The sequence below is a fragment of the Erithacus rubecula genome (genome assembly GCF_903797595.1).
Source record: "Erithacus rubecula genome assembly, chromosome: 4".
NCBI lineage: Eukaryota > Metazoa > Chordata > Aves > Passeriformes > Muscicapidae > Erithacus > Erithacus rubecula.
In genome coordinates, this window is record NC_136686.1 from 42,146,070 (window position 1) to 42,164,211 (window position 18,142).

The 18,142-nt window shown below is 36.8% G+C and overlaps 1 protein-coding gene across 6 annotated transcripts in view; it reads right to left on the reverse strand.

Moving 5' to 3' along the window:
* Positions 1 to 1,337: 1,337 nt before the first annotated feature.
* The window catches only part of CNTN1 (contactin 1), a 203,097-nt gene continuing 186,292 nt past the window's right edge, over positions 1,338 to 18,142 (reverse strand). For all 6 annotated transcript variants that reach the window (XM_079303574.1, XM_079303577.1, XM_079303576.1 and 3 more), the window contains 4 exons: positions 17,314 to 17,500; positions 15,775 to 15,887; positions 14,470 to 14,626; positions 1,338 to 3,906 (listed from right to left, as the gene is read on the reverse strand). In XM_079303574.1, the coding sequence (XP_079159700.1) occupies positions 3,827 to 3,906; positions 14,470 to 14,626; positions 15,775 to 15,887; positions 17,314 to 17,500 (537 nt within the window). In that variant the 3' untranslated portion in view covers positions 1,338 to 3,826. The remainder of the gene's footprint in view (positions 3,907 to 14,469; positions 14,627 to 15,774; positions 15,888 to 17,313; positions 17,501 to 18,142) is intronic.

The following is an 18,142-nucleotide window of genomic DNA, read 5'->3' on the forward strand; positions in this document are numbered from 1 at the left end:
GGTGAATAGCTGCACCATGACAGCCATGAGCAGGAGATGATGCCCAGTCAGTATCGTTGTATTCTTTGGATTTGCCTTTTTGCCGGCAAATGATATTACATATTGTTGTGTCTGCTACCTGCTTTGATAAAAAAACCATGTCATACCTTTTTGTGAAGCAGATGGTGGCTGAGACAATACAGTAAAGACCAAAGGCATCAGGTGTTAAAGAATCCAATCATCATTTCTCACTGGGGCTTGCCTGTTGAAGTTACCACCTAAATCACGAGCTTTCAAAGTGTTTTGGAGAATAAAAATTGGCATAACTTCCAGTGTCATTCATATTAATCAAGAGAATAAATCAGAGTCAAGACCAGCTAGGGTGAAAGAGGTACTCTTCATGTGTCTTTTCATGACCTTGAGACTTGGGTTAATTGGCATTGAGGTAAAAGAAAAATGTATTAGTCTGGCAAAAAAAATACAGTGCTACTTCTCTTGAGATGTGAACACCATTTCTTGTTTTCTATTAATGAGGACTTTTGTGCATTTTCTCCTTTCTTCTGCTTTTGGAAATAAGAATTTTTAAATGGCAAAGCAAAAAGAGGTAAAAAAGTTAAAAAGACCAACGGATCATCTCTGGAAGAAATGGAGAAGGGAGCAGAAGTTGGGAAATGACAGGTGGGACAGTTGATCCCAAAATGACCAAAGGGATATCCATATAGACCATATGACACTATCCTCAGCATACAGAGATGGGGGAAGATGCAGGGGAGGAGATGGAGGAATGGCATTTGTTTTCCCCCATCACCATAGTGAATCCCTGCTTCCTTGGCAGGGCAAGATGGATGAACACCTATCCATGGGAAGTGGCAAGTGAATCCTTTGTTTTGCTTTGCATCTGTGCACTGCTTTGACTTTTCCTATTAAACTGTCTTTACCTCAATCCATGAGCTTTCCCACTTTTACTCTTCTGATCTTCTCTCCACCCACGTTCAGGCAGAGAGCAAACAGCCATGTGGGGCTTAGTTGCTGGCTGGGGTTAAATCACAGCATATATCTACAGGAATAGAAAATGTTACCTGAAAAAATACTCTCCTTAGTTATCTCTTGTTTCCAGAAGTGCCAAAAAGCTCTCAGGATGCTCTCTGTTTCTGATTTTAGGAAAATCTTTCTATCTGTATCACCTATAATCAAAGCAAATCATCCAGAAAAGCTCTTAAACTCCAGCAATAGTCAAAGAAGGCAGGGCAGGGATACACAGGACTTCATTCTATCCACACCTTTACTAGCAGAGATGACCACATCACTGTTATGAAATTAGAAAGTTCCAATTCAAAAGACAGTTATAATACTTTGAGTAACATTAATACATTTATTTAATTGTCATTTACTTTTCATTCATAAAAAGGACAAAGCACAGTCCTGTTCTACTCATTTGAAAAGAAAAGATAAAAAGTAACTAAAAAACCAGTTCAATATTTATCAGTATCAAATAATAGCAATATCAATTTTCCTGAAATATAAAGAAACAACAAATATGTCTATCTATATAAATTTTAATTAAGAACCTTGCATTTTAAAGCAGATGATACATTAGTTAGTTTTTCTTGACAACAATTTGAAGCTGAAGGTCCCAGTCAAATTTACACAATTATGTGAAACAGAAAAGTCTCCAACTATCTGATCAGTATGTGACACCTACCTCATCCATGTTGCTGATTTGAAAAAAGAGAAGTGGCTTTAATTCCCAGGTCATTTCCATGCAAAAATGAAACAGCTTTGCTTCTTACACCATGTATTAGAAAAGTAAAAGGCAATCATGCATTTGGCAAAAGATGTACTTGTGGTTGTATATTATATAAAAATGAGTCATACTGCAAAAGAACAAAACCAAATGAAACACAATAAAACACATTTTTTTTGTACAGAAGGCTTACAGCATATGTTTCTTATGTATGAAGACAGCTCACTTTTCTTTCAAATAATTATACAATTTATGAAACTCAATAGTATTTGACACTTTGACATTCCTCTATAGGGGAGTTATCACTTTTGCCTATTTAAAAAATTTTCATCTTGTAACAAATAGTTAAAATTAAACTAAAATCATATTATTGATATTTAGTAATGAAGACACTACGTTTTACATGTAAATATATAGTACAAAATATTACAAATAAAATAAAGGGGTGTAAATTATTAATAGACCTATCCTTGCTTCATGTAAATATTATTACAGACCTCTACAGTATCAGTTCTAAAAAGATAAAATCTATTTCTAAGTAGCTAGCAAGGTTGTGCTAATAAAATATGATTCAAAGCTTATAATTCTTGAAGCATCAGACATTGCACTATTACTTGAGCCAGCTGATTCAACATCACTGTGTTTCTTCATCATTCACACTCAAACTAATCCCAGCATACCATGAAAAATGAAAGGAATGTGCATTTCTTTAACAACTTAAAAACCCCCAAACAAACCAACAAAGAAACCCAGCACTGAAACACTCTAGACACAGTCAGAACAAAAACATTCTCTATCTCTAATAGAGTTCCCATTTTTAAAAGGCCATAGTAAACATGTAGATTTGACTAACAGTTGGGATCTGACTTTCACATACTAACACACAGTTGGATCACCCAGTACTCTATCAAATAGAGAAATGGTCTCAGAACTTTAAAACTCTTATTTACAACACTATGAACATTAGAATAACATCAAGTTCTTGAAAAATCATATAGTTCTCCCAAATGTACGCCTTCAATACAGAAAGGTAACACCTGGTGTCTGCAGCATAAAAATGTAAATATAATAATTTTTTTTTTTACTGTGCTACTCTGCTTTTGCCATTTATTGTATATCTTTTTCTTTTTTATATTTTAAATCTTTTCACTTTAAAAAATAACACACGTTACCTACCATTTCATGGTCCACTTGGCTGATCTTAGCATGGACTCACCTCCAAACTCCTAAGTGTTATATTGCTACCTTAATAATAACAATAGGAATAGGACTAAATCAAAACCAATACATTACGCTGCTTCCCTTAAAGCTGACATTTGACTCCAAAACCCAGCAACAATTACCATAACAGAATTTTTCAACAAAATTCTTTTAAGAAAAGATTATAATAAATCTTGGGTCAGTGAAGCACAGGTAAATTCCTTTAAGCTGAGCATGCTATCCATGCCTCAGGTGTCCAAAAAATATTTAAAACAAAAAAATCCTTATCACTGACTTTTATTTGAATTCCTTCAAATTCTATTCAATAACCTCAAGAAATATAACTCTAAATAATGAAATGTTTTTGCTTTGACTGTCTCTCTAAAAACCAGTAATCCCAATAAATGATGACGGGGCTATTCAAAAATATGCAGTACACAAAACATACAGGATAGTACAGACAGACGTAGTACTCTTACATTTATCACATACAATCAACATTTCAATCTCTATTATATTTCACAATTTGTTATTCAAGTTAAAGCACCTACGTATGGTGATTTTACTTTCACTGTACAGCCTATGTTATTGGGTTTTAACACTGTAACTTGCCCCATTGGACCGAATCATGCAACTGTCACAGATCAGCATAAGTGTTTTATAAGGCATATTGGAACAAGTTAAAAATATTTCTTAGCCGTTCAAAAGTTGATTTACTTCATGAAGGAGTTCCTGGATGCCTCAGTCCTCTTAAAGTTCATAGGAAATTGGTAGGGTTATTCTTTTTAAAGTGTAACTTATTTGGCTTAGGATGGTGCCACAGGAATCAAAAAGAAATCGTGGTCCTCATCTTCAAAGGGAGTCCTTTGTGTTAGGTGGAGGACAAGGTGAATCCAGCTACATTCAGAATCCCGAGCAGGCAAGGACACCCAGGGCAGGCACCACTAGGACCAGGAGCAGGGTTGGTACTCCAACAGCGGCACCTGTGCATCAAACAGAAAACAACACAGAATTGGTCTTGGTCTTACTTTAGCACTACTTGTATGGGGGGAATAATCCTGAAGTCCACAGAGTAAGGAGGCTGGAGACCAGGTGGTATATCTCAGCACAGCCCCTACCTGTACAGACAATCTGAAATGGACAAAGAGATTTGCTACAGTACAGCAGAGAACTCACTCTTTTATACTGCAAGAGCTGCATGTTTATGCAGCATGTTTATACAAGAAACAAGGCCATTCAGGACACATCACTGTATCTTGATTTGGCCAGTCCAACAAGCCAGGAGGTTATTATACCAGGAGGCAAAAGGTCAAAATAAATATTTAATCATGGGAAAACAAAATGAATGGAGTCTTTGAAATGTGACAAAGCAAAGAGACACCTTTGGAAATGTTAATGCTCATATGAACAGCAATAATCTGAGAGATGTCAAAGAGCCTGGTCCATTTGTTTACTTGCCAGATTACAAAGTCCAGGTGGCTGATTTCTAGCAGTGTGGCATTTGTGTCTGTTAGAGTCACAAGAGTATTTCTTAAACAAATATTTTAAGACATAAAATATTAATCTATGGCTTACAAACTTTACATGACTCTCTCTGGCAAACAGAAATAAGAATTGCTATTGTTAAGCAGTTTGTGTTGTGATGGTTCAGCTCCCTGTTGAGAAGCATCGATAGAGAAAAAAACCCAGCCAAACTGTGCCTGGCAGTCAGTCGTGGAGATGGGCCAAAGGAGCCTGAGAACTGGCTATTCTTTCATCCCAGAGAGGGCTTGTCTGTATCAGGATGGAGATGTGCAGTGCAGGACACAGCTTACTGCTTGGCTTGCTGTTGAACACTGAGCACAGATGTGCTTGCAGCTGGTGCTAACAGTCCTGAGGCGCTGCTGGAACAGGCCTCCAGAAAATGTTAAATGAAGAAAAACCATACTGAGAATGTAATACACAAACTGAATGGCAGAGATTTCAGCAGGCCTAAAAACAAGCACAGCGTGACAAACTGTGAAAGTACAGGTGTATATACATCTCATTTTTTTAGTGATTTATGAGGCACATTAATATTTAGTTTTTATTCCTAAATATCAAAGTAGAGGTTCTGAATGAATGAAGTCATAGAGGGAAAAAATCTGGTTTTGTGTTTAAGAATATCCATGTATTCTGCTTTTGTCAGACCAGGATAATGCAGTTGGAAAGACACAAATAAAAGTTTTGAACTCCTCTAATGGAGGAAAATGAGACAAAAGGGTTGCTGAGTGAAGTTGAACGATGTGCAAGTATGAGGAAACATCTGTTTGTGTGTTGTTGCTCTACAAAGAGAAAGCAATAATAAATCTTCCCCTGACATGTGCTTACTGGCTCCAGAACAGTTTGCAATTCTCCTCATTATAGTGGTTCCTTACAAGGTTTAGGCACCGTTGCAGAGATATATTTACCAGCTTGCTCAAATAAAGCAAGTCCTATCCTTGGACAGCAAATTAACAGAGCATTAGCAGGATAAATGCACTTTAAACAGATCATCTTATTCCTTCTTGTTAGATTACTGACCTACATGTAAGGATCCATACTTTACAGGTAACACCATTTGCCATTCCATGACAGACAGTACACTCCTGCAGCTCATGAATGGAAGTTAAAACAATTTTCCTAAGAACAGGTAAGATTTAATTCTGTGCAGTAATGCAAATGTGATCTGTAAGCTTTAGCAACTTTTAAAAGCTAGAGAATGCCAGATAAAGACTTGATGTGTGTACACAATAAATATGTGGATGTAAGTTAAAAGAGAATAAGTTTTAGGCTCCCTCTGAAGTCAGACCAGGTATGAGCTGGATATAAGTAGTGCCTGAAGATTCTTTCTCTCCTCAGTGCTATAATGTGTGATCTCTCCTCTAAACCAGCATTTTATGGATCCACTGTGCAAGCAATTGCAAACTAAAGCCATCAATGTCAAAACCAAATCAGCACCACACAACCCAACTACCACTCTAATGTACGTACCGTGTGTGAACTCACTATCAAGAGTCCTCATTTCTTTTAAATAAACATAACACATGCCCTTAAATTTGGCTAGTATTTTGTGGGGTTTTTCGTGTGTGTTTGTTTGTTTGGGGTTTTTGCTGTATTTTGCTTGTTTGGTTTTGGTTTTTGGTGGTTTTTTTCTTTTCTTTCCCCACCCCCCCCTCCGCCCCCAAGAGTCCCAAGCAAAACCAGTGAAATATTGCATGAGCTTTACTACTGTCTGGTATAGAATTACTGCAGTTATTTTAAAGTTTATTAGATATTTTTTAAGTTTAGGACTAAACTATCTATAGAAACATGTAGTCAGAATGTAGTTTAAGATAAAATAAAACCTGTAGGGGATGCATGCAGTTAACCTAACTTTTTTACTGTCTCCTATTCTCAGGAGCCTTTTTCACAGAAGTGATTGTTTATCTGTCTGAGTAAAGGAAAAGAAGAACTGCTGGATGGCTTTTCCTTCAGCAAGATCTTTACATATCACAGGAACTCCTTGTAAAGTCCCACTAATCCACAGCTTTCTATTAGTACTTGAAATTCTCTGTTGCCATCTCAATCACATAATATCCAGGATGAAACTTTTACATTTCTGAAAGGAGATCCTAAATTTTGCATATTGAACACTATGCAACAGTCATCCAAATATACTCAAAAGAAATGAAATCAATGCCTAAATGAAACAGGCACTAAAACAGTTCAGACTTTGATGTATTTCCTAAGCCTTTGTGACAATTTGTTACATTATTATTTTCTTTAAATGTTACTTATCTTTATATGTGATACTTTTGTCCCTTTTCCCAACATAAGTGTCTTTTCATATTGGATTATCAAAAAAAGGATCTCTGAGCTCTGCTGGACCATAGTAAGCTGCAACCTCCCTCTGAGTGGGGCTGCTCAGTCATGCCTGGACCCAAGATACCATCAGAGCCAGCAAACTCTCAAGTTTGCTATGCTCAGAGGACTGCTGATGAATGCCAATGACAGCCTGGGCTGATAATCCCACTCCTTGAGAAGTGCTCAACCTGTTGAGAAGATACAAATACATTCAACACAAGCTCTTCACTGAACTCAACAGGAACATACTCCTTTAGTGTGCATGTGAGTGTGAATATGCCATAGCAATTGTACTGTGAATGTTGCTCTCTTAGATTCACAAGTCAGGCCTACAAGACAGTTACTGATGTGCCTGCAGTAAATTCTGCAGAATCTCTTCTGAAATTGTTCAAGTTAGGCTATTGAGTAAGTGCTGTTAAATTTCAAGTGCTGCTAAAACATTTAAGCCTAAACTGTTGATCAAGTCCAAGGCTGAGTTTGGTAAGGGGGACCCCTTCAAACCTTTTGACACAACTGGAGAGTCTCCCTCATTCCTTTTTATGTTTACCCTTCCTCACCCATATATTTTTCCATTCCCTGCCTCCATGTAGATAATTTTAGGTTGATTTTAGTTTTAGACTGAGTGATTTTATATCAGATTATTCTGATTTCCTAAGTACATTTTGTCATGCCTTCATTTTTACATTAAATCTGTTTTTGCTGATACCTTTGCCGCTGATTCTTCAAACAACCTAAAAACTCATTCTTGACAGTCTGCTTTTCTGTCTGTTTTGCAAAACAGATTTCTGTTTTTCTGAAAGAATGACCAAACTCCTACCCATTTTTCTGCAAATATTACTCTCCTTTTGGTCCTTGATCCAAGGACCTATATTCCATTATGGCTGTCTAGTTTTTATCTCTCATTTTTACTATAAGAAAGGTTAATTGCAAAGCCTTCTCATATTCTGTTTCTCCTTGCATCTAACTACTTTTGTCCACTTCTGTGTGAAAAAATAGCCTACCTGAAAAAAATGAATGGATTTTTGCCTCTTCCAAGTCATTAGTTTCTTTATCAGCTATTAGGCTTCATTTGTATTTGTTTTCACAATGTTTTCATATTTACTCAGGTACAACAGAAAAAACAGAAATGGGGGAGAAATATTTATTTAAGTTAAACTAAACTGCATAAAAGGAAGAGGTGGGTTTTTTGTTCTTTCAACTGGCTGTTGGAAAGCTCTTGTCCCAGCTGGAAATACTGTCTTCATGAAAGACTATTGCAAAGGAAATAGGTAGAAATCAGCTGACATGATTTTAATTCTGTTATACCTATTCATGGTAAATGGAAAATAACAGAACTAATTATAATACACTTATCTTGCATCACTGGCATCATTACTAAACCATGCATCCAACTTTCCCTTGTCTAGGAAACCTTTGTTTGTGCACGAGGAAATTTTCCTCTTGCCTGTGCCATAAACCTTTCAAGAAAGGCCCTATGGAGTGATTCACAACTCTGTGATTTACTGTTTTTGCAGTACTAGATGTATGGGATGGAAACAAAGCTGCCTGTCCATCTGCCCATGTTTTGTGCTATGCTAAGGTTGCTGTGAATCTAGGGAACAGCTTCATCTATCTTAAGAAAAACTTATTTGAATTGCTGCTGATGGTCTGGGGGGTTTTTCCACCCCATGTTAGTCTGTCCTCTCTTACTTGAAAATTCAGAGTCAAGAAAACATTTTGTTTTATTCTGGCAATAGCACCTGGAACCTTGGCATTGTCAGCAGGCAGAAGCTGGGGCTTCTTTTTCATTGATTCTAGCCTTGCCAACATGAAAAGACCAACAAGACCTTGCCAACAAGAATTGACCTGGGCTGCCAACATGAAAAGATGACCTGGACTCCAAGAAAAATCAGAAATTTTTCAGTCATTTGATTATTACTTAGCTGTCAATAAACATAGGTATTTCTCAAATACCTCTTCCCCTTCACATACACTAATATTCAATACAGATTCCTTCATATGGAGTGCAAAGTAGAGGACCACTGGTAACATCTTTTTATAAAAAGTACTCTTTTTTAAGTTGTGCAAGCAACAAATAATAGCATGAGGAGATTCCCCTGTGACTTAGCCAGAGGATCTTCTTTGGCCAGCTGGCATGTCTGGGGATTTCTGAGGGAGGATTCTACTCCTCCTTGTTCAAGAAAATAGGGATCTGTGAATTTTTCTTACAAATAAATTCAGCCCAACTATATACCAGATGTGTCACTCTTTCTGACTTGCAAATAGTCCACATTTTAAAAACCACATGGTACATTGGGCAAACAGCAGAAACTCTTCAGGTGCAAAACAATGGCACAGCCTCACTGCCTCTGCTCTCTGAGCACTGCACCATCACAAGGAATGATCAGTGAGAACAAGAAGCACCTAGGGCTGGAATGCAACAGGAAAAACATGCAGACAATGAAAATAATGGACTGAGTAGCAGCAAGGAAAATAAATTAGTCCAACAGGACAGACCAGCTTCAACTTGGCCTTGGTTTTCAGTAAGGCAGAAAAAAATCATAAATCGGACATTAAAGTCACTGCAGAAAGGAAGAAAGGAAACAAGGATTATCACAGGATAATGCAGTCTAAGAAAATACAACTATATATGAAAAGAATTCCACTGTCTGTTCAACCTTTGAATTTGAATACATGAAAAAGAGAAAAAATTGAAATTCATGAGAATGTGGCTTTTCAAGAAAACACTTGTTCTATCACTGAGTATGTTGGAATGCATGGAACTGTCACCTTATTCAATCAAACTAAGGCCTAAAAGGAGGCAATACCAATAAATTAGAATTGGGATGAAATAAAATGTGATGATGAAGAAAAATCAAGAAAAATACCAGAGAAAATATGTTGATTTAAGCATAGATATGTACCAGGTTAGAGGGCATTCTGGATATTTTCTACTTAATTTTTGAGTCATGAGACAAAAGCAAATGCATTTTGAAAATTACTCCTCCTTTAGAGGAGAACTCTTTTGGAGATGTACTTTTACTTTAGTAGAAGCTTTTTGCTATATTTTTGTACCAGATGTTTAAATCATTCCAAGGTGAGTAACAAAGGACTGTCATGCCCCAGTTAGACATAGTCTGTTTTCTTCAGTATTACAATTTTTACCTGTGTTCTCCTCCTCTTATTACTACAACAATCTTTGCAACAGATGGACACTTTCAAATCACAAACAAAAGATTGCAATTATACCACATGAGAGGTGAATGGTCACCTGACTTACTTGATACTAATATGTACAATAAACATTTGTCCCCTTTCAAATAGTAATTGAAAAAATTAAAAGTTAAATAATTAAAAGGATTGTGTAAATTAGTACAGGAAAATTTATGGATTTTCCTTTGAAAGAGCTGTACTTCAAAGTAAATACTATTTCAGGATACTGAAACATGCCTCTGGCAAATTGAATTCATATGTGTATATATATGTGTGCAGTGAACACAGAGAAACTTTAATTTTGTTCTCTTTCTAGAAGCATATACAATACATAAATTATTCTTTGACCATGTCACCATTTAAACTGAGACATTAACCTAATTTCACATGAGAAGATGAAAGTATTTTCTTTTCTTTCCCAATATTTACCCAAATGAGAAGAGTAACCTTCCCCACTCTCCCATCCTGGATGAAATTTTAAAACTTGAGAGCTTGATTCTATTTTTCTTTATTCTGGCATAAAGCAATTGTACTGAGGCCAATGCAGTTACACAAGTGAAGTGAAAAAAGAGCCAAGCACCATATGGTTTTAGTTCCTACTGATTGCAAGACTGTTTTGATTACACTAATATTAGTAATATGACAAAGCACTGCAGTCCAAAAATCATGAAAGAGAGAAGAAAAAGATTCTCAGTCTTTACTATATTTCAAAAGAAACAGATAAGCCTATTATTAACTGTTGAAAAATACTCTATTGGTTAAAAAAGTTGTTCCAACCTTTATCTATTTGTGGTAACTCAGTAATTAGTTTTAAACTGTGTAGCTCATTAATTCACTTTAATGGGCTTGAAAAATACCCCCAAGCTCCTTATTCTACAACAGGCACTGGCCAATAAAATACAAAAGATCATGGCTGTATTTTACACTGATTACAGCTGTATGCTGGAATGCACATATACAGAGAGCAATTTTATGATAAGAACTTTTATTTCAAGATGTTGACAAAAAAGAAATATATGTGAGATAACTGTGTTTGGTAAACTTCCTTTATATCACTCTCAACTAAAATAGTGTATCCTGTTGGAAGCTGACTGGTTACATGAGAGCAAAGTAGCTGTAGGATATTTGCCTCTCCCTTTTGCAGGTGACTGGATTTTCTGTGAGATGGAAAAGGATGAGGAAAACAAAAAGGAAGTTTTCTCCTTAAAAAAGAGATTGAGACAGAAATAAAATCTACCTCTAGTTTCTTTTCCATTTGACTTTCAAATGTAATTATGTTAGTTAAAACATGCTACAGTCTTAATTCCCATGTTACGACCTCAGGGCCAGTTAGTGCTCCTGAACCTGAAATAAAGGATAAAAGATGTCTTCTGGTGTCCTGTCTGGCCTCCACCTTTCTGGTGTCCTGGGGTGACTTTATGATGCTGAATTCTATTCTCATTCGTCTCTTTATGCCAGAAATAAGTTTTGTGCCTTTGAAACTAGATCTGACAGTGAAGTAGGGGAGAGGGAAAAACTGGGATTTTTTGTGGCTGTATTCAAAAAGAGTTAAGAGCTTCAGCTCTCTCCTGGTGCATGTCGTCTGCAGCACAGGCAGGGAGTGAGAGAGAGCTCTCCTTTGCTTTTAGTTAGTTTTGTTAGCTAGCTGAGGCAAACAAGTTACCTGGACTTTTGTTTTTTATTTTCCTTTATTTTTATTTCAAACATGCTCTGGACCAAAAACCCATAAAAAAACACCAGGACTTCATGTGTGTGGCCCACTGGGGCTCCATTCCAGCACAGGAGGGACTGAAAGACACTCAGTGAGAGCCAAAACACACCCACAGAGGACTCTCTCTGAACTACAGAATGACTTCCTGAATTTGTCAACTCCTCAAAACAGCAAAAGGTTTTATTGTTTAATATTATTCATTTTTCATGCTTATAAATACTTTGCTTGTTAAATAAAAAAGTTCTTTCCACTTTTCTCAAAGGAAGTTTATCTCCCAAACAGGTGGAGGGACGAACTGCTGAATTTTGCCATTTAAGGAATCATCCCTTTGGAAGTTCCCTTCCAAATTTTTCAGAACCAAGACAACCTGCCTATCCAGAAGGTCTCAGGGCCCCCCTATTCCATGCCATGCCTGTCAGAATTGTGTGGATTTCCCTGGTAAACTGGGACATCTCAAATGCTACAGGCTTTGTTTAACATTCTGAAATACACCCTAGATGACAGCTGATCATAATGGGAGCTTAGACACCTTACTCAGCCATATTAAGTAGATTACTTTGGATTTGACACCCAGTGAACAGCAGGAAAACACCCATCTGGATGAAACACTGGTGTTGTAAAACACTACTTGTTTAAGATCTGGCCATTACTGTTCAGCATATAGGCTATTTGAAAATTCTGCCCTAGCTGCATAATTCTGCCCATTTATCTCTGCACGAAATTAGGTAGGTTTGCAAACTCTGGAATCAGATGTCTAAAGATCATGTAAGGCAATATTCTTCTCTGAGTTTGGTAAGATGCCTTATGTTTTGCTCTAACTATTGTTTATATCTCTGTGTAAATATGTAACTTCCATTTTGTCAATCAAGCATCGAAACATGCATTCATATCAAACTTCTCTTCTTTGCAATTCTCTGAGAAAATCCATAATTAAAAGAAAATAATAATTTCAGTACTCTATCATTCTTTTGGGGCAATTATTCTAAACCCTGATGCATTACTGGAAGATTTCCTTAAGGATAAAAATGAGCAGGCATAATTTTAAATGTGTAGGTGTTAAAACTATACCTTGTTCTGCTTTTTGGAAAAGCAGCCTAGAAATAACCTGAAATTCTTGCCTGATATACTGTATCCTATGTATTCCAAAGAGATTACCTTGCCTTCTGTCTCTTTTTCAAACTTTCCTAAACTGAGTCCAGGGAATGCTGCCTCTGTCTAGGTCACCAGAGGTACATTCCCTGTATAGCTGGTGTATGGTAGAATTTGTGCATGAAATCTTGTCTGCAGTGTGAAAGACCTTTAATGCAAAACTCTGCAAACCAGCATTTGTAAGGTGCCAACTCTCCTGGTGGTGCTAATTCTGTACAGGCATACTTGGGGCAGATCATAATCTTGGCAAGACTGATCAGCTTGGGCTTGACCTTGTACTGACACAATGCTTTTGATCTGGGAAGCAAACTGCCAGCTGTGACCTAAAGGGTCTTTGCACCACACCAATGGCAGGCTATAATGCATGCTTTATACAAAGATACTCAGGACATGTCCTGAAGACAGCAGCAGACTCAACTTTTTTACACCATATAAAATATGTTGAAAGTGATTGTCCCAGTGTATTATAATACAACACAATATATTCCAGCTTTTTTAAGCAGTTGACTTACTATCCCAAAATATTCTCATAGAACATGGTGTACACAATTAACATGTATGCTAAATGGATTAAAAATTCAATCACCAGCAGATTTCAAAACACAATTATTGAAGAATGGCCACTGAATTTCTAGCGCAATTCCACACTGAACAGCTGTAGACTGAATACAATCCAAATATTTTTATCAAAAACAGAAGTAAGAACCTACAGAACCAAAATGGCAAATAGAGACAACAACATATTAATACCAAATTCAGACAGCACAGGGACTTGAACTATTCAAACCAACTGTGCTTTGTCATAGTCACAGGCAAAATGAAACATGAAGTTAAAAAGACATGACACTGTGGTGATACTCTGAAAAGGATGAGACACTGCATCCTGGAAAGCAAGGATTCCAGGAAGGATTTAGAGATGGTGTTGGACAAACAAGATGAAAATCATTTAATAGCCCCGTGCAAGGTAATAAATGGCTAATGAAAGCTTTTCATGAATAATGCTGTAAGTAGTTAAGTGTGGGGAGGCAAGAATATCTCTGCAGGCAGCTGAATTGAAACATGGCCTATATAGTATCTACAGTCCTAAACAAAGTCTCAGAAGCTGGAAAGGTAAAGAAAAGAGTTGATGAAATTATTTAAGAGCTGATGAAAATGCAAATGCAGAGAAATTCAAGGTACACAGTCTTTTCAACATTTGATTAGTCACTTGGCTAGTGACATTAGTCACATTTCTTAATGGGAAGAATATATTATATACAAGAAGCCTCTTTAATCTAACAACAGCTATAAAAGGAAACAATGCCAGATAAACACAGATAATAAAATTAGGCAAAAAATGTCAGCTGTGCAGGTGTTCATTAGAACAAAATACACACAAAATACATACTTCATACAAATAAAAATGGTGATACTAATGAGCTCACACCAGGTGATATAAGTTGCATATATTATGGAAAGCCTGCAGATAGGAGGTCCATTCCTTTAGGAATGAGCAGCTTTCCTCACAGTACAGATAATACAGCATAAGCATTGTTCTTTAAAGATATACTCTTATTCTCAGTGCAGTCACTGCTGAAGGGCTACCTTCCCAATTTTTGATGTTCCCATTTCCAAGGGGTGTGGCAAAGGAAAAGGGAAGTTATCTGCTCACCTGAAATTTTTATTTGGGCTACTTCTCCATCTCCTCCTTCACTGTGTGCTCGCACCTCAACAACATATTCACCATCGCTGGGGACTGGGACCTCTATCGTGTGCTTTCCAGTGGAAAACAACTTGCCTTCATGCTGTCCATCTGGCCTATAAAGTACCTAAGAAAGTCATGGTAAATTATTAAAATGTTGCATTTCCATGAAGATACATTTATAAATGTACAGTGTGTCAATGAAAAAGTAGTCGGTTTTTATTCACATGAAACATTATATATATATATATACATACATACACATACATACACACACACACATATATGTATATATATATATAAAAGCTAATACAGCTTTTTTCCCCATTTACATAAGGTGAATCTAGACAGGATGCTTTCTCATTTTGTGTTACAAAATTTTGCCACTTCTGAAAAATAATTTCAGCACTTACATGCAAAATAGGTAATTAAGTGATGGAGAATAATAATGCAGGCTGGCAGAGACCATCAAATAAAAATGTAAGAACTAGCTGGGTTTTCTGACATAAAATTTATAACCATTTTCATAAGTGAAACTATTATAAATTTTAGTATTAACTCTCAATGACACTAAACTATTGCTAATGGGATGGTACATATATTGTGGGACCTTTAGAAAAGATCCCACTTCTTTCTGAAATAAACTCTATGAAACACTATTAGCAATTCCCAGGAAGGAATTCAACTCCACAATCAAATTTACAAATGAAGAATATGATACTAATTTTCTTACTACCAAGCAAGCAGCAATATTAAACAAAAACTAATATCTGAAGATTTACACATGCCCTATAGTTGGTATATACACTTGCTGTAGTTACAGAGTAACAGCATCTAATTATGGCAGAGGCCCCTTCCCTTCCTCTATCTTCTCAGACTTTAAAAGTTTACGTTTCAGGAACTGTAGTCCCCATGGAGATGGGAAAGGAAAACTGGAACAATGCACACTGATACAAGGAAAAACTATAAAGTGTACAACTTTTCTATGCATTATTTTAAGCCAACAGACAATAAGTGTGATTATTTGAGAAATGAGGTTGTTGCAGTCACTGCTACGAACTCTCTCATAAAATTTCAGTGCCCCAATATTTTTTCATCATATTGACTAAGCCCACTGGCTTTGCCCTAAGCCTGTTGGATGGTTGTGATTGTTCAGCACAATACCTTCCTCTTCAGCATTCAAACAGGTCTAAGTCTGATTATGTACAAAAATTCAATACTATCTATAAAATGCACTGCATGAATCATACAGAAAGATAAAAAATATTTACATACTTTGTATCCTTCAACAGCAGATTCATTTGACATTGCCCTCACGTGATCCCAGGTGATGATGTACCTTGAACCAGATCTTACAGAACTGATAATTCTTGGACGTTGGCTTGGAGCTGAAAAGCAAAATATGTATAATGTACACATAAATGAGATTTCATAAATGTTCAATAGTATTTTTATAAAGACATGTAAAAATGTGAAAATGGAAATTAGTTTGCCCTATATATGAGCAAGGAATAGTCTCCTTCCTGGAATGAACTGCTACAGCTCCAGCCAGGCAATTTTGGATGGCTTTGTGCAGTGGCTGCATTGTGGGTCTGCATTTCTGTGTAGCCAGAATGGAAGTGGCCAACATTACCCTTCACTGTGTTTGCTGGTATGCAACTACCTTCAGAACCTCCCAGAAATGTGGCGTAAGCCATATTTATTCACTGATATCAAATATTTAATCAACTTTTTACAGCCATTTCTACATCATTTAATTCAGTTCAGCAGAAACAGAAGTAGCCCACTGCAGAAACCACATCATAACTTACACAAAAAGCTTAGAAAATGGAATCTTATTAATGAACCCTGCACATGCAATTTGTACAATACACTACTTACTGAGATAAATCCTCAAATTAATTGCATGCATTTTTAGCCTGGATAACTGTGTTTTAAACACAGATATTTTTATTACATTGTTCAGTCAATGCTAGTGCTAGGTATCCTCATTGAGTCAGGAGCAATATTCATAAACCTGTAATGGTATGTTAATGCTAGGGTGAGATTCAGATCACCCACTTCTCAAGGATGCCTGAGTCTGCTGCTCTGGTGTTGATGAAAATGGCAGTTGGTCACATTTAAATCATAAGAATCCTTCTTGCTACCGACTAAACAGAAAGGCAGTGTATAGATGTCTAAGTAATAGCTGGTCTCAACTGTTCACCATTGAGAATACTGTGTCCAGCTTTGGGATTCCCAATAGTTGAAACACACTGGTAATCTGGAGTGAGTTCAACAGAGCAATACCAACCTGGTGGGGATCTGGAACACTTGATTTGTGAAGGAAGGGTGAAAGAGCTGTGCTTGTTCACCCTGGGGAGAGACAGTTTTGGAGGGGACCTAAGAGCCCCCTTGTCCCCTGGATCAAGAAGGATTCAGGCTCTTGGATGGCATGGCAGGAGGACAAAATTGATTAAGAGTCTCAGACTACATGCTCAGAATAAGTCAGGGACTGGAAGGGGTTTCTCAGAGAGGTTGTGCAATCTCTATTCCTTTAGATTTTTAAGATCCAGCTGGACAAAACCCTGAGCAACCTGATCTGAGCTTGCAGGTGACCCTCCTTTGAGTATATAATCTTAGCCTCTTTACTGCCTTTTGTAAAACATCCCCATCAAACATGGCAACAAAAGAGAGGAAGGAGAATTTTAGCAGAAATTTTCAGACTAACAAGCAATACCACATGAGGAGACAACATCTGGGATATGAATGAGAAGTCATGGTTGAAAGCATAATGGACATGATTATGCTTAATCCAGTGCTCCATTTACTCACGTGCTTTCCTGGTAACAACATCAATGGTGGTGCTGGGAGGTCCATAGCCTGCACTGTTGAAGGCAGACACATCTACGTGGTAGCGAGTGTTAGGCTTCAGGTTTTCCAGTTTGGTTGAATACTCTTGATTGCTCACCTGTACCCGCTGTGCAGCTGCTTCTTTCTCATGAGCAGCCCAGTAACGAATCTGTAAGCAAGCCAATAGGAGGATTAAATTTAACATATTTAACCATAAAGAAATTTTATAAAAACAGATGTATTCCCATACTATATATTCGGATATAAGCCAGCTAAAAGAAATATAACAGCAATGGCATAGAATTCCTCCTACAGGCTGTGATTTTAACCAAGTTGTGTATAGGCATAAAGAAACTGAAATAAATGTAGAATTTATTATGTATATTTTTCTCACAGTGGTATAACTTGTTCCCAGCTAAGTCACTAGAAGCCTGGGAGCTGGATAATGCCTTCAAAGAACAAGACTTTTTTTTTCTTGCTCTTTTGTTTTTGCATTCTACTCTGACGTTTAGTACTATTTTCTTACACTAGTAGAGACTAAACTCTGATAAAGTTTTTGGTGTATTTTGTTTTGAATGTCTTAAAAAAATTAGGCCTTTTGTACTTCTGTCTACAAAATGCAAGGCATTGAGTCATGTTAGCTGCATGTGTAGGTCTCGATAGGTTTATATAACCATTTTCTAGAGTTCTTCAGCTAAATTCAATCAGGTTTCATAGCACAATATGACATTTATCAAAGTAGATGAACATGAAAATACTTAAAATATGGGACAAACATGACTGTAAGATTGTAACACCTTAAAAACCAAAG